The 25,532-nt window shown below is 35.8% G+C and overlaps 2 protein-coding genes across 2 annotated transcripts; both read left to right on the top strand.

Moving 5' to 3' along the window:
• On the top strand, window positions 482-20,856 carry LOC109820896 (receptor-like serine/threonine-protein kinase SD1-8). Its single transcript, XM_020387091.1, has 10 exons — window positions 482-623; window positions 8,512-8,521; window positions 8,803-8,875; window positions 9,911-10,547; window positions 10,876-11,007; window positions 11,115-11,269; window positions 11,384-11,594; window positions 19,866-20,103; window positions 20,188-20,338; window positions 20,415-20,856. The coding sequence occupies exons 1-10, from the start codon at window positions 482-484 to the stop codon at window positions 20,715-20,717; spliced, it is 2,052 nt and encodes a 683-aa protein (XP_020242680.1). The 3' UTR covers window positions 20,718-20,856.
• LOC109820597 (S-locus-specific glycoprotein S13-like) lies at window positions 22,293-25,506 on the top strand. The gene is made up of 4 exons (XM_020386758.1): window positions 22,293-23,536; window positions 24,806-24,934; window positions 25,074-25,222; window positions 25,429-25,506. The coding sequence occupies exons 1-2, from the start codon at window positions 22,335-22,337 to the stop codon at window positions 24,828-24,830; spliced, it is 1,227 nt and encodes a 408-aa protein (XP_020242347.1). The 5' UTR covers window positions 22,293-22,334; the 3' UTR covers window positions 24,831-24,934; window positions 25,074-25,222; window positions 25,429-25,506.

Genomic DNA, 25,532 nt, shown 5'->3' on the forward strand with positions numbered 1-25,532 from the left:
CTACTATTCCTTTAGTTATTTTAAACTTAATCCCTCCAATGATTAAAATTGCTATTAGGTCACTCAATCCTTAAGTTATCTTAACCTTAACCCCTCAAATTTAAAACATTCATCATAACAAAAATGCTAACAACCAACACTCATTGCATTATCAAGTAGCCCAGCAAGTTCAATGTTGTCCACCTAAAAAAAGCCAAGTTCCTAATGAAAGCTTCAATCAGGTGAGAAACTCATATCATCACTACTTACAGCCTTCCCTCTTGCTGATCGATGATATACATTTACCTTTATCATAAATCTTAAATTAAGCTCTCTCCTTCTTTTTCAAACGCCTTTGCTGGAGAAGTTATGGTGGCATGGGCGGTCAAAAGTGGCTGTTTTTAGGAAAGTTGAGCCTAGCTCAGTTTCCCCAGAAGCGGAGGGCAGCCTCGTCATAAGCGTGCACATCAACCTCAATAGACTCGAAGGTGCTGAGGCAGACATGAGGTCTTTATGCAAGTCTCGAATATTAGAATCTAGTTATCTCATGAGCATGAATGAACATTATGGTAGCAGTGACGGGGCCTATGTTGGCTTTGTTTCTGCTGGTTGTGGCGCCACTGTTGGCTTTGTTTTTATTGGTTGTAAGTGTTGTTTTTTCTCTGATCTGCTATAGCCTTAAGAGAAGAAAGTTTAATATTTTGTTGAAACAAAATGTACACGGTGAATTATAACACATCAGCTGCTAAAGCAGATATTACTTATAGTTTTGTATTTACAGTTATAACATCACCCAGTACTGTACATCACAGGCACTAACCATCTTCATCCCTTTGTCTAACCCTTTGTCTAACGATTAAGGAAAAAAGGAAGTTTAAATAAGGAATCAATAATTAATCACATGGGAAGCAGAGTAGGTAGAGGTAAACAATAAGGAAAAAGATTCATTTGAGGTGGGAGGTTGAAAAAGAGTATTTATTGTTTAGCAATTAATAATCCTAAAGTAAAAAATAAATGGCCATTGAAGTAATTATTAATTAGTGGTTGCTCTAGATGATAAAGTGGCAATGGTTCACCTCCCACTTAATTGGACCCAACAAGAGTACACAAAGGGTAATTTGTCTGTCCCAATTGTTTCTCTTAATTAGTACTACACCATTGAATTTTTATAAATTATTTGAATGAGAATTTGAATAAAAGGACTTCGATGAATACTCATGCAATTGACATGCATTTTTTAAAAGATTTAACATATATGGTCATGTACTCATATATGGATGTGGAATTCTTGGAGAGGTAATTATCACATTTATACCGAGCATTTATGTGTATTCATGTATGTATGTATATATATGGTGCGTGATATTTTCAGAAAAAAGTAATGTAACATCCAACAAACTTTTATAACAATATAAGTTTATGGAATTTTTAAGAGCCTAAGAAACTAACTAAATCTTATTATTGTGATGTTGTATAATTAATTTAATTTAATTTAATTTAAGATTCATTGAATGAGACTTTGAGATAAATTAATTAAATAAAATAATTACAATTAGAATTATTAAATTTGAAAGAGATAAAAAGTACAATCAAAAGTTTCAGCACCACATTCCTCTTTTATATGTAGTATAAGTATATACATATAGGCACTTGCTTCAGTATGCAGTAATAGATAAAGTCCAGTCTAGTAAAAGTTATTAGATAACTCCCTGCACGCACCTTTAATTTCTTCTCCACGAGAAATCGATCTTTGAAAGTATCTCCCGATAAGAGGATAAGAGAAATAGAGAATAAATATTGACTAATAACGTAACAATATCTTTTTCATAAAGCTGAGAGAGAGAGAAAAAAGGCAAATATAGCTTTTCTCATATTAAAAAAATACTGGATCTCTAAGTTTAAATATCTAACTCCATTCAATTTGATCTAATTTCTTCTTTTGGTAAGACCCAATTATATGCATCCAAGATACAATATGCTGTACATTATGGACAAAAGTACCGGTCAACAATAATATTATCTACATTTATTATTATTTTTCTATAGAAAATTAAAAGAGAGGTTAAATTTTTAAATGAAAATGGAAAAAACAGAAAACATGCAAACAAAGGTAGTAGAATTTCTTCTCTAGCTCACCAGCTATGTGTATTGAAAACATAACATACAACGCAGCGAAAATTACACATCATGTAGATTAATAAAAATTAATTAAAATCTAGAAGAATACCTGAAACGCTTTCCGAATTTTTTTGATAATCTGTCCCAAGATCAATACGAAATAGTTTCTTCAAGAGAAAAAGTCTCCAACTAAAATCCACCAATCACCGAAGATGAGCAATACTTAGAGATAAGTTCTCAAAATCTATTTCCACTTTTTTCCTCTCCTTTTCTTATCTACATAAGGCTACATATGAGTCCTATATATAGAATTGAACCTGCCTTATAGATTTTAATTTCAAAAAAATCATTAATTATTTAAAACTCTATCCAAAACATTAAAGATAAAATATTGTTTCCATAACAATTAGGATATAAATAGAATTGTATTGCATGTAAATCTCTTCTAATAACATTAGTGAGACCAATTGGGCCCCATATCGAGAACTAATTATTAATCAAATTAATAATTTTAATTTAACAATCAAATTCCTATCCGACCAATTGTTCATAAAAGCCCTTCCATAATATAGGATTAAATATTCGTAAATAATATTATCTTACATTCAGTCCCTTCTAGTATCAATTTATTTTAGGTAACTTTATTGAGCAGGACAAATCACATATTTGCTCATTCCTAAAATTACAATCCCATGAACATAAATAAAAATCATTTTGAAACATCGAAATATTTTATTTATAAGAAAATAGATTTATAAAAATAATTTTTAAAACTACATGTCGACGAGAATTTAATAACTTCATGGGATATGCATTATAAATTAACTCATAAAAAATGAGTATATTGGATTCTATCTAGATATCCAACATTTTTCTAAATAAAATCTAGTAACCCAACATTTCAGATTGTATAGCACTTGTAAAACAACTTTAGCAATCATATCAAAGTATACTAAATTACTAAATCGAAAATGATAATATCATCAAGTATAAGGGACCATGTAACAATTCAAATTCTCTATCTCTTAGGTGACTCGTCCTGGTGAATCCAAATAAGACCTTGTGCTACACGTATCAAATATACGCTTATGACATACACCCGGAGAATCTTCATTCCCGACAGCTGAGATCAACCATCACATCTCATATATCGTTGTTACACATAATAACCTGTTATAATAAAGCTATCCTTTACTAGTTATAGGTTAAGCACAAATTTAAGAAACCTCTGAATTAGATCATATCTCCAAGCAAGGGACCATCATAGTGCATGATCTAACAAAATAATTTCTAAAGATGATATAACAATTATATAAAAGATATCCAAACAACATGTGTAACAATAAAACTTAATTAATATTCAATAAAATGTATTGGATGTTTAAGGGCATATAACACTACTCTAGCAGTGTGGTCTGACACAATGGAAGGTCCCAAATTTCAAAGATGGGTTAATTGTAGAAAACCCCCATGAATTTTTGAGGCGTTGTAATAAACTTCCTTTAGCTTTTTTAATTACATCCACCCCCCTTGAACTTTGGGAGTTTCTTCACATAACCCCAATAAACTGTTTTATTTCGCTAAAATTTATATAAAAATTTCTTATTTAGTCATCAAATTAGCTCCATCGATTCTAACATCTCATACGACAAACATATACCAAAATAAATGATAAAAATATTTCCTCTGTCCCAAAAATGTATCTATTTTCCTTTTTTTAATAAAATATTTTTTGGGGCTAAGAAGGAATCTTTCATCTTTTTTTTATCTTATGCTTACTAGTGACATGTTAGCATTTACGGAGCTAGAAATTTCGACAAATGGGTCCAAAAATTTTTAAACACAATACCATATTTGTTTGTATGATTTATCATCTAAACATTATTATGCAATGAGACTTTCAAATTGGTAATTTATGATTGAGGGCGAAAATGAAGAGGGTTGAGGGCTGAAAGAGGAAGTGAGTTGTTAGATTTATCTCCTAGTCACAGAACGCATCTCGCGTATTTATGTCAACTAGGTTTTATACACGTGCAATGCACATGGTTAGATACAATGATTAATTATTTTTGGCTTATTTCTTAAATAAAATTTGTTCCTTGGTTCCACTTTAATAGTTTATGTTTACTTTTATCTCTAAACTTTAACATTGCGATTATTTATTTTCTTTGATGTTTGTTTAAATGGGTTATAGCTAATTTAATTTTTCATATTGATATTTGAATTGATAGAAATAGATATAATCTGAAGCTAATTTGAATTTTCATATTATTTGGACTGTCATAAAACCATGCTTTACTTGAGAAAGTACAGCGTTGCAAAAGAAAAAAATATTGGAACAATGTTATATAAGAAAGGTGAATATTTAAAATCAATAAGGCAAGATGATTGATTAAAAGTATGCTAAAACAATACAAAAAAGAATATAAAATTTGTTCTTAATCATTAATAGACTTCATAAAAATTATAAATTAAATATTAATGCTAACTCTAGTATACTTTTATATGATAAAAACATCCACATAAGCATATAAAAGTATTAACAAAGGTTCATCAAACTCCCTTCTAAAGATTCCTAATTTCAATCAAAACAATAAAATTATTCTATAAAACATTCAGAAAATATTATCTTTTATTCCTTCTTTTTTTGAGCTAAGATCAATCCTTATTTATCTTTATCATTTTCCTAGAAAATTTTAGAATAGTGTCTTCTGTTAGACTCTAGAGAGGGGGTGATTAGGGTCTTATGCTAATCTAATCCGATTAAATGCCAATTAAAACTAATTAATAAGTTATCCTAGCAAGTATGAAATACAACAATGTTTGTAAGCTAGGATAAGCAATGTAAACAATAAGATATATCCTATATGATAAAATATGTATGCAAGGATATATAAACTAACACAAGGGTAAAATAAACAATCTACACAAGTGATAGGACAATATGATGTGCAATGCACAAAGGCGATATAAGATGTGAAAAACAAGAATAAGAACGCCAATGCAATCACAAACAAAACGATATGATTACGGAGTTCGGTCTAACCACTTGACCTACGTCTCCGCTCCTCACCTCGAGGAGATCTCCACTATCACGACACACCCGGTTTGAAAGCCGGAACTTCTTCTACACACTCGGTTTTCTAGCTAACCGAAAACTCTACAACTCACACTCTTGCAATCACACTCTACACCCACTAAGTGTTGGACCTAGCCGTGTCTCCCTCAAGTGCTCGGTTACAACCTCTCTCTAGGCACGTCAACCGACGTCACTCCTCTTGGGACGATCCCCGACTCTCACCACACACTCCTCACTCGGTGTACAAGAGTATTACAAAGTGATTTAACAATTAAGCACAATATAGCAAATGATTGTTCTCTCTAACAAGGTGAGAACTCAATTAGGCTCAACTCAATGACAAACCCCACAACCCAAATTATACAATGTATGAAAATACAATAAGCTCAATGGTTGTGTGTGTAAGCAAAGAGTATCAATAAAACAATTAAACTCAATATAAATATCTAGCTTATGGAAATTAAGATCATAACAATAAATAGCTAGAATTGAGTTTAAGGAAAACTTCTCTATAGATCAAGAGTGAGAGAGAGATGAGTTGAATGCCCAAACACCAAAGGATGATCTCCTCAAGCTCTTGTAGAATTGAATCACAAAAACAAACTCTCAATTTGCTTAAAAGCTTTTTAAACACACTTAAACCAAACTAAAACCCTTGTTAAAAACTTTATTAAACTTGATTAAAAACTCTCTTAGTTAATGACAGCTTTCTGTCGCCCAGTGAACTTTTGACCTCAGGTTCGGTCGACCGGTACGGTCGACCGAAATCTGACATATTCAAAAACTGTTTTGCTGATTTTAAAACCCTGTTTAAAAATATCAAATAAATTCAGAAAAATGTAAAACTTTGGGGAATGATTGTAGACATGATAATACACATGCTACAAAAACTGGTTTTCTAAAAAGACTTCCCAAATGAGAAATACCATCATTTTGCAAAATAGTCCAAAACATGAAAATGTAAACATATGAATCTTGACATTTTAGCTTAACCATGTTTTGAAACATTACAAAATGATTTTGTAGACTTAATAAAAGATGTATATGATTATTGTTAAGTCTATAAACCAAGAAAACAATATTTTCACAAATACAATAGAAAGTAAAACGTATGAGTATGTATATGAGAATATATTTGTTTCGTATCTATGAAATTAAACCAAAACAACTTATCCACATAGAAAACAAGCATGTATACATAATTTTTGGAATTTATTTGTAAAAACTTTGTTTGTGGATAAAACTAAAAGCCAAGATGTATATGTATATAACTATATATATATATACTAAGAAACTAATAAATGTGTGTGTGAATATAATATTGAGCTTAGAGTATATAACACACATAATATAAACCTATACTAAATATACCCAAGCTTGATCTTGATCTTCATTGTAGCTCAACTTGGTACACATGCGGATGAAGCTTGAACTTGATCTTTAACTTTGAATTTGCAAGGCTTCACCGACATTCCGCCAACCTCCATTGGATATCATCGTTGAAGCTCTATTCCATCCATCCTCCAACAACGTTGTTTGTCTACAAAACATAGGAATGCACAAACACTAGACAAACAACATTAGTAATAAATTGTTTGTTAAACATCATCAAAACAAGAAGGCCAACATCTTCATCATCTACATTGATTGTGACATCAGTCTGAAGTTGTATTTTTGTACTGTTGTTTTTCCTAGGCTCGTTATTCTTTTATATTCTCGTTTAACTTCATAAAGAAGTCAAATATATTTCTAATGTTCAACCCAAACTTATTGAAATACAGACTTTGATTTTTTTCCCTAATTCAATGAGAATAAATTTTAATTTCAAATATATAAAATTATTTGTGTTCCTAATTTATTACTTAAATAATATTAGGAACTACCTCTTTTTCCTCTACAATGAATTCTTCTGATGTGCATCCAATACGAGTTTCTGTTATATCGATAGTGTTACCTTTGCTCTATCTCTGTTATTTTCCACAAAAATCTAAACTAAATACATGAAATTTTCATTACCAAAATTGCCTTAGATTATAGTATTAATATTTAATTTCTTTAGTATTCGAAGAACAAAGTATGAAATTTATGAATACTTATTAATTTTTCTTATATCTTTCATGAAGAATTCTTCTTTGATTGAGATAAAGTTGTTAAATTGTTCTTCAATGGAACTCAATCGGTGTTTTTTGATTAATTTCTATCACTTTCTCATCTGGAAATGGAAATAGCTTGATTCTTCTGAATGATATCTCTCAACATTCTGATAGTTTCTCCATATGTAATTCCTTGCATTACCCTATAAATATTATTAACATCAGAGATTAATATTTTAAATTATAATCAATCGATGCTAAGCTATTATATTATAGTCTTTTATCATTTTTATAGATTTAAATATCTATCAATTAATGTTACTAATGTATTTTTGTTGCTCTAACTTATTAGTAAAATTACGTACAGTTACTTTGATTTATACAGTAAAAATAATTTTAAAGCTATGATATATTTTTTTTTAATTTTTATTCCTTAACCGAATATTTTTAATCACTTCTTGTTTTTATTTACCAACATCAACTTAGACTACTTTTATATGCTAAAAAGGGATAATAAACCCTAAATTGAAAATTATACATACATACATACATCTATGTGTGTGTGTTTGTGTGTCTTAATGAAATAATACCAAATAATTACATATTTATTTGCCAAGTTTTAAAATTTAAGCCTTTTTGTGGTTTTAAACTTTAAGGGTGTGTTTTGTAATTTTTAAAACTTTAGGAGTGTTTTTAAAAGATTTTACTTTTAATTTTGGCAGTTATAACTTCTATGTTTTATGTGTCAGTGATAATTTTTAAATGTCAGAATATTTCTTACAACTCCGAAAAGTTAAGGGTTCTTTTCATAATTATTGTAATAGTAGATTAATTAAAAAAAACTCAAATATCAGCAGTCTGCCAATAATTTCTATATTTAATATGTACTTTTTATAAATTATAAAATTTTAGTTTTTTTTTGCAATTTTTAAATTTTAAACAAGTTTTTTGTTGCAATTTTTATAATTTTAAGGTTAATTATGGTAAATTTTAATTTTTTAGGTGCATGAAGGTAATTTCTTGAATTTATCTTTTGTTGTTTGTAAATTTTAAAATTTTAGAATTTTATGATGTTATTTAATAATTTGACCTTTTGAGGGTGTTTCTATAATTTTTGAGGGTGTTTCTATAATTTTTGAGACATTCAGGGTGTTAATTGGAAACTTTAAATTTTCCAGATGTTGCTATTAATTTCTTAATTTTATGTTTGCTGTTCTAAGTTTGAAATGTTAAAATTTTTAGGTGCATCATGGTAATCCCTTGAATTCATTTATGTTGTTTGTGCTGGAATAGTAATAATAATTTGCCCTTGAACATCCAATACAAATTATGTAATAATATTGTAATGTTAATAAATTTAGTTGTTGCACATAATTTGGTTATTATTTATATAATTGTTATATATATCCTTAGAAGTTATTTTGTTAGATCATGCATTGTGATGGTCACTTGCTTGGAGATATGATCTAACTTAGAAATTTCTTAAATTTGTGCTTAACCTATAACTAGTAAAGGATAACTTTGTTATAACAGGTTATTATGCATGACACCGATATATGAGATATGGTGGTGGGTCTCAACCATCGAGAATGGAGATTCTCCGGGTGTATGTCATAAGCACGCATTATGATGTGTGTAGCACTAGACCGTATTTGAATTCTCTAGGATGAGTCACCTAAGAGATAGAGAGTTCAAATTGTTACATGGTCCCTTTGACTTGATGATATTATCATTTTCGATTTGATAATTTAGTATGCTTTGATGTGATGGTTAAGCTTGTTTAGCAAGCGCTACACAACCTGAAACATTGGGTTGCTAAATTTCATTTAGGAAAATGATGGATGTCTAGATAGGATCCAGTATGCTCATTATGATGAGTTAATTTATTATGCATTCCCATGAAGCTATTAAATTCCTGCCGGCAGGTAGCTTTGAAAATATTTTTACAAAATTTATTTTCTTATAAAAAATAAAATATTTTAATGTTTCAAAATAGTTTTTATTTATGTTCATGGGAATTGGCAAATTTAGGCATGAGCAAATAGGTGAGTTGTCCTGCTTAAAAGAGTTGCCTAAAATAAATGATACTGGAAGGGATTGAATGTAAGATATTATTTATTAATAATTAATCCCATATTATGGAAGAGCTTTTATGAACAATTGGTCGGATAGGGATTTGATTGTTAAATTAAAATTATTAATTTGATTAATAATTGGTTCTTGATATGGGACCCAATTGGTCTCACTAATGTCATTAGAAGAGGTATACATGCAATACAATTCTATTTCTATCCTTAATTGTTATGGATAAAGTTTTTGAATAAATCTATTTCTATCCTTAATTGTTATGGATAAAGTTTTTGAACAAATCTATTCTATCCTTAATTGTTATGGATAGAGTTCTAGATAATTATGAATTGTTTAAAGTTAAAATCTCTAAGACTAGTGTAATCCTATAAATAGGGTTCATATGTAGCCTTATGAAGGGTTAAGAGAAGAGATTCAAAATCTTATGAAGATAATATGAAGAAATAGATTTTTGAGAACCTATCTCTCAGTATTGCTCCTCTACGGTGACGGGTGGATTTCAATTGGAGGCTTTTTCTCTTGAGGAAGCTATTTTGGATTGATCTCGGGACAGATTATTGTAGAAATTCGGAAATTACCAGCAACCCCAATTTATGCAGATGCTTTTGCCTCCCGTTTTGTTAATAATAAGGAAGAAATTTACTACAGCACAGGCGTGGTTAACAAGTCCACTATAACTAGGCTTGATGTGACCCCACAAGGGGTCGCAGAACGGTATATCTGGCTTGATGAGTCTCGCGTGTGGGACAGATTCTGGTACATCCCAAGCGGCCAATGCGATGGGTATGCTGCTTGTGGCCCATATGGTTCGTGTGATCCAAATGGTTCTCCAATGTGCAGTTGCTTGCAAGGGTTTGAGCCTAAATCACCAGCAAATTGGGCTTTAAGATATGCTTCTGATGGGTGTGTTAGAAAGACGAAACTGGATTGTAGGAATGGGACTGATGGATTTGTGACTGTTCCCCGAACGCTTTTGCCAGACACAGTGACCGCGACTGTAAATAGGACAATGAGCCTGGATGAATGTCGAGCTGCCTGTTTGAGGAATTGTTCTTGCACTGGGTTTTCTAGTGCTGACATACGCGGGAGTGGAAGTGGGTGCATTATTTGGTCCATGGACCTAATGGACATTGCATCGTTCTTGGATGGTGGCCAAGATTTCTATTTACGTTTGGCTGCGGAAGACATAGGTAGTCACTTAAGAACTGCATTCATCTTGCCTCTCGATAATGCTAACTCCCACACACACAGATATATTATTTTTTCGGTGCTGATCAATAGAGGAAGCTTTGTTCTTAACCGATTTATGATTTGAAAATTAAAAGCTGCATTCTTCAGTGCATCACTGTTCTGTTTTCGGCTACTATTTTTATTGTTCAAGGCTTAGGTTCATGCCTTATCCATCTGATGTATGAAACATTATATACATCAATTAGTCGTCCCTTTTGGAACCAGAGCCATTAGTTATTATATACAGGGAAAAGAAACTCTTGATTGAGCAGTGTTGGTGTCTTACAGGTTTAATATCAAGTCAATCTCATAAGAGCGGTGATGCAGCCTTAGCAGTATGGTTAAGTGTAGTCTCGGGGGTAATATCCCTGCTTGTCAGTGTTGCTTGTTATGCATGGAGGAAGATGAAATGGACTAGAGGTATTTATTTCTTTCTAATTGAACATTAGCATACTGCTATCTTATCACATAGTACATAATTACATTGTGAACTTATAGTTTCAATAAATGCAAAAACTTTTTGTTAGGGAATACTTTCATTAACGGGGAAAACCTTGTGGAAAGTACTAAAGAAGATGATATGGAGCTTCCGCTCTTTGATTTGGTAGAAATTGAGGTAGCAACAAACAATTTCTCTCATGAAAATAAGCTTGGAGAAGGTGGATTTGGTCCTGTCTACAAGGTAAATTTAAGATGCTTATTGATTTGGTTCTTCACGAGTTTACTATGGATATTTCAAAATTAGAAAATATGTTCGAAAGTAAAAGTTTATTCTATTTTCTTTTATGGTTCCCAAGGAAAGATGAGAGAGGGACAAGAAATTGCTGTGAAGAGACTTTCCAAGACCTCATTACAAGGTCTGGATGAGCTGAAGACTGAGGTAATGTTAGTGGCCAAGCTCCAACATAGAAATCTGGTGAGGCTTCTGGGATGCTGTCTTGAAGGAGACGAGAGGATATTAATATATGAATTCATGCCAAACAAAAGTTTAGATACCTTTTTGTTTGGTAATTGCTTTCCCTCTATTTCCTTGATTATTTCATGCTCTCTTTTTAAATATGTTTTGCCAATCATCTCACCATATGCTTGCATTATTGTGTCATTATTAGGATGATCATTTTGTTAGAATCTTTTCTGGAATATATGTTCAGGGCACTACTTAATTTTTCATTAAAAATTTTGTTTAATTAAGCTGTGGGTAGTCGATATATTTGTCCAAACTAGTTAATAATTTCACGGAATTTTAAATTGAAGTTCTTCATCAAATTCATAGACGACACCGAAAATTCCTATGAGTGGGTAGATGTGCATCCAGTTGTGAATGTGCGAGTGTGTGTATGGGTGTGCATATCTGTGTGCATGATCAAATTCGTGTTTTGCATGCACGTCTAGGTTGCACAGATACGGGTGAGGGTGCGGACACGGACACGGACACGGACACGGGACGCGGAAAGTTTATAAAAGGGAGGATAAGGGGACATGGAGACACACACATATATGCATATTTATAATATTTACATTAGACGAAACATTGAATTAAAATATCCATAACATTTGTATGTATCTTTTACTATCTATAACAATTAAGAATCAAATTAAGCTAAGAATTAAGGTTTAACAACAAAAGTATAGTTTTGATCGCATGGGACACAATGGGTATTTTTCAAATCTTTAAGTAATGATAGGTTTTTGGGTTCAAAAACTTATTGGTTTTGAGCTTGGTATATCCAAGAAATTAGTTTAGGGTTTTAAGTAATAGAAGAAATCGGGTTTTTCTTTGAACCACATGTACATGGTGTGTCTACGGTGAATCCATGTTCGACACATGTTTGACACGGATACGACATCCAAAAAAGATGTCTGAATAACATAGATGCACGTGAAACAGTATGTGTGTGAATAGGTGCACAAAGAGATTCAAATTTCAACTATTAACCAATTGTGAGCACACAAGAAATTCTATTATTGAAGATCGGTGGTAACAACTGTGCTTTCTAAAGATGGCAGAGCACCATATAATTACAAAATGGACATTTGGGCTATTGTCTCTTAATGTATGTTTTGATATATGTTAATCATAATAACATAGTAAGCTACAAAACTTAAAAATCTGATTTATGACACATAATTTATACTTAACATTGGATGTCATACCTTATTTTAAGTCAAAGAAATTGATATATTGTTATGCTTGTTCACTCTAATCTCCAATCAATAATCTTGATAGTCGTCTTTTTTCAGTTGGGCATTTGGACTATAGTTGATAGTCATCTACCTAGGTTGATGAGTGAGGAGGCAAGGGAAAATAAGATTTTTAGCTATTGGATTGTGGAAGAACCCTTTTTCTAGGTTGTTTGATTAGTTGTCGGGTCAAAATTACATGGAGAATATATACGACCTCTACATTAATACAGTTGTATGTCATTAAATCCCAGTTAGATAATCTTCCTTTGTCATTTGGAGTCTTGGACTTTAGACGCTAATTCAGGTATTGATTAGTGGAGATACAAGGACAAATGAGAGGATCTCTAGCTATGGATTTTTTAGGCTGATTTATTTGGTTGAATGGGATTCTCTCTGACCGGCCCATGCTCACAGCCCCATACCCCATGCCCATGCTCCCATGTTGCCCATGCTTTCTTCCATGATCTCCCACGTGGAGCCCATGCCCACAATGCCTCTCTCATACCTCTACCTCCCCCTTACTCTTCCTCCAGCCGGTTCCACACCCAACCCTATTTCTTCTATAAATAGAAGGGAGGTAGAGAGGAGAAAGTGTGGTGAGGAAAAATCTTGTGTGGAGTTGAGAGAAGAAAAGAAGAGTGTGAGGAAGAGAGAGCTTGTAATAAGTTTGGTATTCTTCTCATAGTGAAACCCCCCTCCCGTGGACGTAGGTAAGTTTGCCGAACCACGTAAATCTCGTGTCTGTATTATTTTAACTGTGAGTTTGCCATTGCTTGTAGGTTCCCTCGACATTTCAGTCTTAGAACTGATGAGAGGAAGAGTGTATATTTCACTTTGTTAAAATATTTTACTTTCAATTCTAGTTTCATTTGAGAAACAAGAATTTCACTATCTATTCTAGTTTCCTTTAAGAAATAAGAATATAGAGGTTGACTTGTATTTTTGTGACAACAAAAACTAGGGCTCTCTCTCAGGAATTTTGCTTCCGCGGCGTGAGGGCATGACTCTGCTTCCAACAATTGGTATCAGAGCCCTTTATTCAGATTGGAGGTGGTAAAATTTCTGATCTGAGGTGGTGCTTGATTATTGTGCGGTGAACACAAAGTATTTGTTGAAATTCCCGAGAGAAGTGGATTTATTTATACAAGCGGAGAATGACGTTAATAAGTAAAACAGTTAAAGTTAGAAAGTACGAGATCGAAAAGTTCAATGAAAAGAATGATTTCTCCTATTAGAGGATGCAGATGAAAAACTCGTTGATTTCGTAAAAGTTGCACAAAGCTTTGGCGGGAAAAGAGAAGAAGCACAAGGATTTATCTGATGAGGATTGGGAAGAGCTAGATTTGGAAGCACGAGCGTCGATTATTCTATGTCTTGAAAGGGATGTGGCTTTCTTGGTGGATGGAGAGGAAACGGCTGCGGGCGTGTGGTTAAAGTTAGAGAGCACCTTCATGGCGAAGAGTCTAACGAACCGGATCTATTTGAAATCTAAATTGTACATTTGTAAGATGGAGGAAGGCTTGTCAATCCGGGAGTACATCAACAAGTTCGATAGGATCTTATTAGATTTGAAAGACGTTGAGGTGACAGTGGAAGACAAGGATCAAACACTTCTAATACTTCTATCTCTGCCAAAGTCTTATGAGAATCTAGTTCAAACACTGATGCTTGTGGGTGACAGTGTATCGATAGATGAGACTAGAACAATGCTTCTAGCGGATGATCTTTAAAAAATTACAACTAGTGATATGACCACTGGTGGTAACAAAGAACAAGCGCAGGGGTTTTTTACCAGAGGAAGGGGCAATGAGCGAGGAAAAGACAAGGGAGGAAAGTCTAGATCAAAATCAAGACCTCTTGCGGAAAGACCGTGTTTCAAATACGATGAGCTAGGACATTTCAAAGTCAATTGTCCTAATAAGAGAATAGGTAGGAAAAAGAACAACAAGACTAAAAGACGAGAAGACAAGAAAGAGACGAGCTACGCTTCAGGAGAAGGGAGCAATAAGGAATACTATATCGTCACGAGTGGCGAGGATACTTTCGGGAAGTGGATACTTGATTCTAGTTGCTCTTACCACATATGTCCTAATAGGAAGTGGTTTACTACCTACAAGATTATTGATGGTAGAACCGTATTGATGGAGAACAACCATGCTTATAAAACGATAGGGTTAGGTGATATCAAGATCAAGATGCATGATGGAGTGGTTCGAACCTTGACGGATGTAAGACACGTTCCCGACTTGCGGAAGAATTTAATCTTAGTTGATGCTTTGGACTCCGGGGATTGCAAGATTGTAACAGAAAACGGAGTGAAGATGGTTGTTCGGGGTTTCTTAGTAGCGATGAAGGCATTCGTCATGGTAACCTATATACTCTCTTGGGTACGACGGTGATGGGAGATGCAGCTGTTGAAACTGATGGAAGTGGTGAAGACCCATGTGAGCACACACGGTTATGTCATAGACGGCTTGGGCACATGTCAGAGAAGGGTCTAGCTATGCTCGGTAAGGATGGTTTGTTGAAGAATCTGAAGAAGCCTTGTATGGATTTTTGCGAGGACTGTGTGTATGGAAAGGTGCACAGGGTTCAATTTCTGAGAAGCAATCACAAGAACAGAGGGATACTAGATTATGTATACACGGATGTTTGGGGTCCGGCTTTAACAACTTCTAAGGGTGGTTCCAGATATTTTGTCTCATTCATAGATGATCGTTCGAGATATGTTTGGATTTATTTTCTGAAGCATAAGAATGAGGTACTTGAGACATTCAAGAAGTAGAAGGTGATGGTTGAGAACAGGACATGAAAGAAATTAAAGACATTGAGATCTGATAACGGTACAGAGTATACAGATGGTGCATTCAAGGAGTTTTGTAATCAGGAGGGGGTTACCAGACACTAGACAGTTAGATCTACACCACAGCAAAATGGGGTAACGGAGAAACTGAACCGAACACTGCGGAAGAAAACAGTGAGTATGCGATCATATGCTGGTTTGGGCAAGAAATGGTGGGCAAAAACGGTTGCTACAGCTTATTATATAGTGAACCGTTCTCCACATTCGACATTGGACGGTGATACACCTTATTGGGTGTGGTCAGGGGAGCATGCGGATTATGAGAGACTCCGAATTTTCGGATGTACCGCCTACTATTACGTTAACGAGGGAAAGCTTGACGCGAGGGCCAAGAATATAATTTTCTTAGGGTATGCAAAGGGTGTAAAAGGCTATCGCCTTTGGTGTATAGAAGATTCAAAGTTCGTGATCATCAGAGACGTTACCTTTGATGAGAAGTCCATGATTGCTAGGGTGCCCAAAGATGGTGGTGTTGAGACTGTTGGGACTTCTAAGTCTCAGGTTATTGAGATAGAACCTAAAAACCAACCAGGTTCTAGTCGTGTTCAAGTGGAAAGTTAGGTAGATGATGAGCTTAAGCAGGAGGAGGTTCAGCAAAAGAATATACATGTACTACAACAACAGCAGCTCGAGGATAGCTTGGCTTCCACTAGGCCAAGGTGAGCATATAAGCAGGTACAGAAGCTGGGGGCTGATCAACCCCTGAAGCACTATAGGCAGGTTAATTTGGTTGAGTACGCACTCTCGGTGAAGGAAGATGAGCCGGTTTTTTTAAGGAAGCTATTCGGGATAGAGATAGCGATAGTTGGTTGGCTGCGATGGAGGAGGAGATAGAATCTTTTCAGAAGAACCAAACATGGGAGGTGGTCCCATTGCCCGTAGGAAAGAAAGCTATATGTTGTAAGTAACTATATAAAAGAAAGGAAGATCCTTCAAAGCTCGGTGGTACGAGGTACAAGGCGAGGCTAGTGGCTAAGGGGTTTGCACAAAGAGAGGGTGTGGATTACAATGAGATATTTTCTCCGGTGGTAAAACACACTTCTATTCGGGTGCTGTTGCTCATAGTGATCTTGAGTTGGAACAACTCGATGTCAAGACGGCCTTCTTACACGGAGACTTGGATGAAGAGATCTACATGCATCAACCTGAAATGTACAATGTTGAGGACAAGGAGAATCATGTGTGTCGCTTGAGGAAGTCACTCTATGGACTGAAGCAATCTCCTCGGCAGTGGTACAAGCGATTTGACTCCTTCATACTAAAACATGAGTTTTCCAGAAGTGACTGATTGTTGTGTCTATATTCGGAAGCTTCGTGGAGGTGATTATATCTATCTTCTTTTGCATGTGGATGACATGCTTATTGCTTCGAGAAGCAAGGTGGAGATAGATAGGCTAAAATCTCAACTTGGTAAAGAGTTCGAGATGAAGGACATGGGCGCTGTAAGAAAAATACCGGGTATGGAGATTAGAAGAGAGCGGGCGAATCGACGATTGTTCTTGAGTTAGAAGGGATACATTGAGCGGGTGATCGCGAGGTTCGGAATGCAAAGTGCTAAGTCGGTGGTGACTCTATTGGCTCCATACTTCAGGCTCTCAAGTAAACAATCTCCCACTACAGCGGAAGATAAGGTACACATGGAGCGTGTTCCTTATGCTAGTGCAGTTGACAGTTTGATGTATGCTATGGTGTGTACACGTCTAGATATTTCACAGGCGGTTAGTGTGGTCAACAGGTTCATGGCGAATTCGGGAAAGATGCACTGGAAAGCAGTGAAATGGGTCATGAGGTACTTAAAAGGTACCGTAGATACGGGTCTATGTTTTAGTGGAGATACATGTCAGATCGACGGGTTTGTGGACTCAGATTATGCGGGCGATCTACATAGATGACGATCTACTACTGATTATGTATTCAGGATACATGGAGCTCCAGTTAGTTGGCAATCGATGTTGCAGGCTACAGTGACACTTTCTACTACAGAGGCCGAGTACATGGCCATGACGGAGGGAGTGAAGGAAGCATTGTGGCTGTGGGCTCTTCTAGACGATTTGGGGATTGAGCAGGAGAGCGTCAACTTATGGTGCGACAGTCAAAGTGCGATTCACTTAGCGAAGAATCAAGTTCACCATTCTCGTACCAAACATATCGACGTCAGATATCATTTTGTGCGGGATGTCATAGAGGAAGGGGATATTTCTCTCATGAAGATGCATACGAATGAGAATCTCACGGACATATTAACCAAGGTGGTCACAGGTAGCAAGTTTAAGCCCAAGAGAACATGACCCTTCGGGGGGATGATGGGGGTGAGGTGGAGACTATGTTGGTGAATAGTTACAGAACTACGATTAGCTTGATCCCGATGGAGGGTACGTAGGCAGCCGCGGTATAGTGACGCAGCTGGTTTAGCCTGGTTTAGCCTGGTTTGGCCTGGTTTGGCAGATGGAGATCTCTCTGGTGATGTTCGTGGGGTTCTTCTGGTGTTCATCCAAAATTTGAGGTTTATCAAATGATGAATGAGATGGAGAATTGTGAACGTGGGGAGGACAGGAGGACATGACACAAAATGGGATTCTCTCTGACCGGCCCATGCTCACAGGCCCATACCCCATGCCCATGCTCCCATGTTTCCCATGCTTTCTTCCATGATCTCCCACGTGGAGCCCATGCCCACAATGCCTCTACCATACTTCTACCTCCCCCCTATGCCTCTTCCATACCTCTACCTCCCCCCTACTCTTCCTCCAGTCGGTTCCACACCCAATCCCATTTCTTCTATAAATAGAAGGGAGATAGAGAGAAGAAAGTGTGGTGGGGAAAAATCTTGTGTGGAGTTGAGAGAAGAAAAGAAGAGTGTGAGGAAGAGAGAGCTTGTAATAAGTTTGGTATTCTCCTCATAGTGAAACCCCCCTCCCGTGACGTAGGCAAGTTTGCTGAACTACGTAAATCTCGTGTCTGTATTATCTTAACTGTGAATTTGCCATTGCTTGTAGGTTCCTTCGACATTTCAGTCTTAGAACTGATAAGAGGAAGAGTGTATATTTCACTTTGTTGAAATATTTTACTTTCAATTCTAGTTTCCTTTAAGAAACAAGAATTTCACTATCTATTCTAGTTTCCTTTGAGAAACAAGAATATAGAGGCTGACTTGTGTTTTTGTGAGGGCGTGACTTTGCGTCAAACATATGGATTTTTAGACTGATTTATTTGGTTGATAACTCTAAACAACACTGAAATGTGTTTAAGTTTTTAATCTAAACCCTAGTCTTGCTCAATAAATCCCTAGCTAGACGGGGTCCCGTATGTATTCAGGTTGATTCTTCCTGATGTCATCCAGATGCACAACTATGTTTCCTAGGTATTTCTATCATGAACCTGTACCCATATTGGACACGTACCCACACTCAAATTTCACGGACACTCCTTGGATATACGCATGCGTTTATTCAGACATGTACTCAACTATATGATAGATTTACAGTTTAAAACACTTGTCAAATACTTCTTGGACGTATATCCTACACATCCATTTCTTAGAACTTTTTAGACAAGGTTCAGGTTCGTTTCAGCCTATATCTAGGTTCAAAATTATGATTTTAAAAGATCATTTGAGTGTTTAGTTCAAAATCAAGTAGTTTCTAATTTATAAAAATCAACATAATAAAGGAAACTTAAATTGTGATAGGAATTAATAGCACATGAATTGAAAATTAATAATGATCTTATGTAAATTATTAATGTGAATACATATATGTAGCTGTGCCCTCGTATAGTCCATTTTACAAATTTTCCACATCCCGCACCAGTACTCGCACCACTATTGGTACCCATACCTGTTGCCATGCAACTTAGATGCACAAAACTTTAATAGTTTATTTAGGCTCAAATGATTTTGTTTTAGTACTTTACCACTTTTTAGTTTCCTACCTTTCAATCGCATTTTAATTGCATAAATGGATATCATGCATCATTTCCTTTCAGTTGCATGCAAAAACATCACTTTGATGTTTTCCGGAAAGCTTTCTTTATATCATGCATCATTTCCTTTCAGTTGCATGCAAAAACATCACTTTGATGTTTTCCGGAAAGCTTTCTTTCTAAAGATGACCATTTCCTTTCAGTTGCATGCAAAAACATCACTTTGATGTTTTCCGGAAAGCTTTCTTTCTAAAGATGACCATGCACCCTTTAGTCTTGGTATTTCTAACTTCAATGAGATTTTCCTCAGATGAAGAAAAAGTGGCATTATTGGCTTGGAGAATGCGATATCAGATCATTTTAGGAATTGCTAGAGGACTTCTCTATCTTCACCAAGATTCGAGATTCAGAATCATCCATAGGGACCTTAAAGCTGGAAACATCCTTCTCGACAAAGATATGATTCCCAAAATATCAGACTTTGGTTTGGCCAGACGTTTTGGAGAAGATGAGACAAAAACACAGACAAGGAGAGTTGTCGGGACATAGTAAGAGATATCCATCTTTGATAGTGATTGTTCAACTTAGTTTCAGTTACCACGATACCTAATTTAGTGTTTGATTGAATGTAGCGGTTACATGCCTCCAGAGTATGCATTGAATGGGATCTTCTCAGTGAAATCCGATGTATTCAGCTTTGGGGTTTTAGTGTTAGAAATCATTAGCGGAAGGAGAAATAAAGGGGTATATCTCTCTGCGGCCGAGGAATATCTCTTAGGAAAAGTAAGTACAATTAGCTGATTACTACATCTAATTATTGTTTGACACATGGCTTATTTCTTGGTTTTAATTCTTCTAGGCATGGACATTGTGGAAAGAAGGTAACGGCTTGCAACTAATTGACGCGTCATTGGATGCCTCAGTTTTTATGACTGAAATTCTAAGATGCATGAAAGTGGGGCTTCTTTGTGTCCAAGAGCAACCGGAGGATAGACCGATCATGTCATCCGTTGTTTTGATGTTAGGCAGTGATCATGCTTTTCTGCCAGAGCCTAAACAACCTGGTTTTATGGCAAGGCTATCTCCTACAGGAAGTTCGTCTCCAGTGAAGGAAAGCTCTAGTATAAACGATCTAACACTTACTATATCTTTAGATAGATAATTGTTAGTGTGTTTGTTACATGGTTCTGTTAGTGGGCGATACACGTAAACCCTTTTAGTGGTTAATTATGGTATGACTTTTATTCCAATTTTTCTTGTCTTGTATCATTATGGTATGCCATTTATTTCAAGGGGTGGAACATCTAATGATTTATTATCTGCGTTTCTTTTCTCTGACAATAATAAACTCCTCTGTATCATTGTTGGTGTAGAGACCTAGTTTTCTTTATAATCATCATTGTCTAATTTATTTTCTGTCATCGATGTATCATCTCTACAAAGATATTCAGCTTTTCCGGATAAAGCAAATTGGAAGTACTCTGCAGTTCAACTTTCTCCATGAGGTATTTTGCAACAAGTCATATAATTAGAAGCCCCTTCGTGAATGGGCACCTTCTTTTTGTTCGTTTTAATGGTGTAAGATTGATGTAAAATGTCAAAACACAATCCATTCAAACCTTCGCGCTCATTTGTCATATGGAACAGAACCCTGTAGGCTACTCTGCACAGAATGATCTCCTTTGGGCAAAACCTTTTGATGGCTGATTCATCAATGTGTTTTTATTTTGATAGACTTGAAACTTAACATTGCTATTTCAAGATATTGTTATGGAAATTCTGCCGGTTACTATTTCGAACAAGCTAAAATGAGAAGTACAAGTTATGGATAGTGATAGATTGGTGAAAGGTGAAATGTTCTATGTTGATGCTACCTCTAGGCTTTGTTATGGTAATTTTGATTAGTCCAATTTTACATGAGCAAGAACCTACTTATGTTAATTACCCATCATTTTATCAGCGTGTGATGACTATCAAAGAAACATCATATAAATTTCTTTCTTTATGTTTCATGATAGAAATTTAAATCTCAATCCTTCTTCGCTGTTGCAAGTTGGATAATCACCCAATAGAATTGTTATCCTTTGAGTTACCTGTATTATGGTGCAGGTCTTTGCCTGTTTACTTCTGAAGCAAGGAGTCAGTAAGATGAACATCTAGTAAACAATCTTGTATTTCTTATCTTTTGCGCAATACAAGATTAGAATTAGCGACAGCAAATAATTAATCTTTAGGACAGTCAGACTTTAACATGTAAAGCTTAATGTTTGAGCTTTTATTCTTGCATAACACAGAGATGAACAACACCTACTAATCTACGGTAGCATTTCTATTATTTTTCATACGTAGCTATTACTCCTTGCATCACTGTCTTTATATTTAAGTCAGTGTATTCTTTTTTACTCAACAACAACCATACAATTGCAGGGCGCATGTTTGAAACCTATGTGTGGAATATACATATGGATGCATACGATTGATCCAGATTTCAAAGGTTAATTTTCGATTCAAGGGGACTTAGTCATGGCATTTGATTGAGTCCCAGAAGCTAGAGAACCTTCTAGTCTCTTAAGCGATGAGTCAAATAACCTCCTAACGGGATGTTGATGGAGCAAGTCACAATCTTTTTCCGAATAACATTCAAAGTTCATATTATGGTAACATTTGAATATTGAATATCATCTGCGTATTGAAATATGTATGATGTGAGACCGACAAGTTGTTAACCTACTATCTCATTCCTACAAAGACACCCTACATGAAACTTGTTTTGTAAACCATGAGCAAATCACTCAGGAAACCGTTATTCTACCTGATCATTTTTCTCTCTCTTTACCCCTCCACTTCCAGGGACTCCCTTACCCCTACCACGAATCTTGCCGATGGAGATGTCTTGCTTTCATCTACCGGAACCTTTGCACTGGGATTCTTTACCCCTGACAACTCCACCACCAGCAACAGATACATCGGCATATGGTACAACAAAATACCAGGACAGACCGTAATCTGGGTGGCAAATCACTTTCACCCAATTAATGGTACCACTGGAATCTTATCGATTACCAAAAATGGAAGTCTTGTTATTACTGCTGGTGGTTTCCCCATCATCTGGCTATTTGTTTCTACGAAACAAGCTACTAATCCAATAGCCCAGTTATTGGATACTGGTAATTTTGTTGTTGCTGACGACACTGATTCTAACAGCATAGCATGGCAGGGCTTTGACTATCCAACCGATACTTTGATCCCGGGCATGAAGGTCGGATGGGATGCTAAAAGTGGTCTGAATCGCAACCTCACTGGATGGTCAAGTTCTACAGATCCGTCACCTGGAATATACACATTAGCAGTCGACCTCCATGGTGATCCTCAATTGATATTTTGGGCTGGTTCTGTCCGAGAATGGAGGTCTGGTCCCTGGATTGGAAGAATACCATTCTATGACAACGATTCCATGGACTCATTTTCATTCACTTTCATTAACAACAAGAACGAGGTTACTTACACGGCTGATATGGTGAACAATGCTACGCTGACTAGGTTGGTGGTGAATCCATCTGGGCTCATACAAAGATTAGTATTGCTTGATTCTGGTGAATGGGGTCAGTATCGGTATTTACCAGCGACCCAGTGTGACCTGTTCGGTGTATGTGGGCCCAACAGCCTGTGCTACATTGATACCCTACGAGCTTGCAGTTGCTTGCCGGGGTTTGAGCCCAAGTCGCCATATGACTGGGCCTTAAAGGGCTTTACTGGTGGGTGCATTAGGAAGACATCATTAGACTGTAGGAATGGAACTGATGGATTTGTGCCAGTGCAAAGGACAGTTTTACCTGATACGGTGCAGGCAACGGTGGACATGAGTATGAGCTTCGATGAATGTAGGGCAGAATGCTTGAGGAATTGTTCTTGCACAGGTTTTGCAAACGTACAACATGGGTGGACAGGAGTTCTACCTGCGGTTGGCAGCAGCAGATATAGGTATGCACTATTGTTGCTTGTTTTCATATGTTATTTATCCACTGCAACATTTTCTTGCTAATGTAGGACCTGACGGAGTTTGAGAACTCATGAATTCTTATCTTTTGCACAGCCTGATCCTTGGAGGGCCGATGTGAGACCGACAGGTTACTGTGTATTAGTTTAAATCAGCATTTAATGCAGATGAAATTAGCTGTGTAGATTAGTTTGCTCTGAGAAATTCTTATCTAGATCACACGAAGATATCTAACTTGATAGTTTCATTTCCTTTCCTTTCGGAATTTTCTCACTCTGGACTTTTAGTCATCCATCCAGAAGCGTACGGAGTCTTGATCCTTGTCAGTTAAAGCAGTGCTTATGACCGTGCTTGTAATATTCAAAAGCTATTTTCGCATCACAATCTTGGTTTTATAGATTCTTCCTGTTCATGAAAGTAGGAAATGTGGACAGCATTTTGAGTCGGAAATGAAAGTCATAAGTCGGTCAATTGACTTACTTACCAGCCTAAGAAAGAGAAATGTGGACAGCATTTTAAACCATTTAATTTATAATTTATTTAGTAAAGTAAGTGAAGAAAATTCCTATCATGCTGTTGCCGGTTTCACCAGCAAGCATGCTGTAGACTGTAAGATTGACTTTTGCAGAAGAGTGACTTCTTGCCCCCAAATGCTGTTTTTTCCGGCTTAGTGGAACAATTGGTTTTGTCACACCCCGGGCTCGTAGGCGCGTGCAAGCCGTGGGACCCACCGAGAGCAACTCGATGTTAGTTAAAGTCCACTGCCAAAATGTTAGCACTAGTTGTTCTTGGGCCTTGTGCTTCTCTATTTAAGCCACTAACAATTCTTTACACTAGTCCATGTGGGACTAAAGTGGGGGTGTCCACACGCCTGACAGTGATACTAGGATGTACCAATTGTTATGTCGTGACGACGAGGACGGGCCCGGTGTGTGACAGGTTTAGTAATCGAATGAAGAAAAATTCTAGACTAAAAAATTTGGAGAATTAGGAAAAGCCTTGAATTACAGAGTATTTTCCTGTTATCTTCGAAATGAGTGATCACAACTAGCCATTTTAACTCCAGTTATTACTGGTTTTTTAATAATTGCGTGCTGGAATCACAACCGGCATTTCAGTTTGATCCTTTGCGATGCTTCCTTCTTCAATTGTATCCACTTACATAGTTGATCTCGGGAAGTATTCTCATATCAGTCATTATGAAATTACATACATTGAGTTTGTAATAAAAATGTGGTGTTGGTGGTTTGCAGAATCAATATCAAGCCAGTCTCATAAACGAGGGCACACAATCTTAGTTGTCGTGCTGAGTGTATTCTTGGCGATACTAATACTTGCTTGTATTATTTTCTATACATTGAGGAAGAAGAAAAGAAGTAGAGGTATGACGTCACCTTGTTTCTCGTGTTTAACATGAATACACTTCCATAAAAATTTGAATATGGAAACAGCTCCTGATCACATCATTGTTATAAATGGTTAGTTTGTAAATATGTAAATTAATAATAAAAATAATTCTAGGTACTTCTGTTAATGAAAATGCTGAAGAAAGTACTAGAGAAGATAGCATGGAGCTGCCTCTGTTTGATTTTGATATCATAAAGAGAGCAACCAACAATTTCTCTGATGATAATAAGATTGGAGAAGGTGGATTTGGTCCTGTTTACAAGGTAAAAATCTACTAATTCATTAATTTGGTTCCTCGACCTTGGAAATTTGGAATCTTGTCCTGTTTACAAGGTAAAAATCTACTAATTCATTAATTTGGTTCCTCGACCTTGGAAATTTGGAATCTTCTAGTGCCTGAGTCCGAATGAGAAAAGAAGTTACAGTCATACTTGGTTCTAGGATATATATATATATATTTGAATTCTAGTATTGTTGTTTGGTGAAACATTAGGGAAAGTTGGAACAGGAAATAGCTGTAAAGAGACTCTCGAAGGCTTCAGTACAAGGTCTGGAAGAGCTAAAGGCTGAGAT

The sequence above is a fragment of the Asparagus officinalis genome, chromosome 8 (genome assembly GCF_001876935.1).
Source record: "Asparagus officinalis chromosome 8, Aspof.V1, whole genome shotgun sequence".
NCBI lineage: Eukaryota > Viridiplantae > Streptophyta > Magnoliopsida > Asparagales > Asparagaceae > Asparagus > Asparagus officinalis.

Coding starts and splice junctions, on each gene's coding strand:
- LOC109820896 (XM_020387091.1), top strand. CDS start 482: ATGAGGTCTTTATGCAAGTCTCGAATATTAGAATCTAGTTATCTCATG. Junction 8,876..9,910: donor AGAATGGAGATTCTCCGGGT/GTATGTCATAAG, acceptor ATCTCGGGACAG/ATTATTGTAGAAATTCGGAA. Junction 20,339..20,414: donor AGGAATATCTCTTAGGAAAA/GTAAGTACAATT, acceptor TAATTCTTCTAG/GCATGGACATTGTGGAAAGA.
- LOC109820597 (XM_020386758.1), top strand. CDS start 22,335: ATGAGCAAATCACTCAGGAAACCGTTATTCTACCTGATCATTTTTCTC. Junction 23,537..24,805: donor GTTGGCAGCAGCAGATATAG/GTATGCACTATT, acceptor GGTGGTTTGCAG/AATCAATATCAAGCCAGTCT.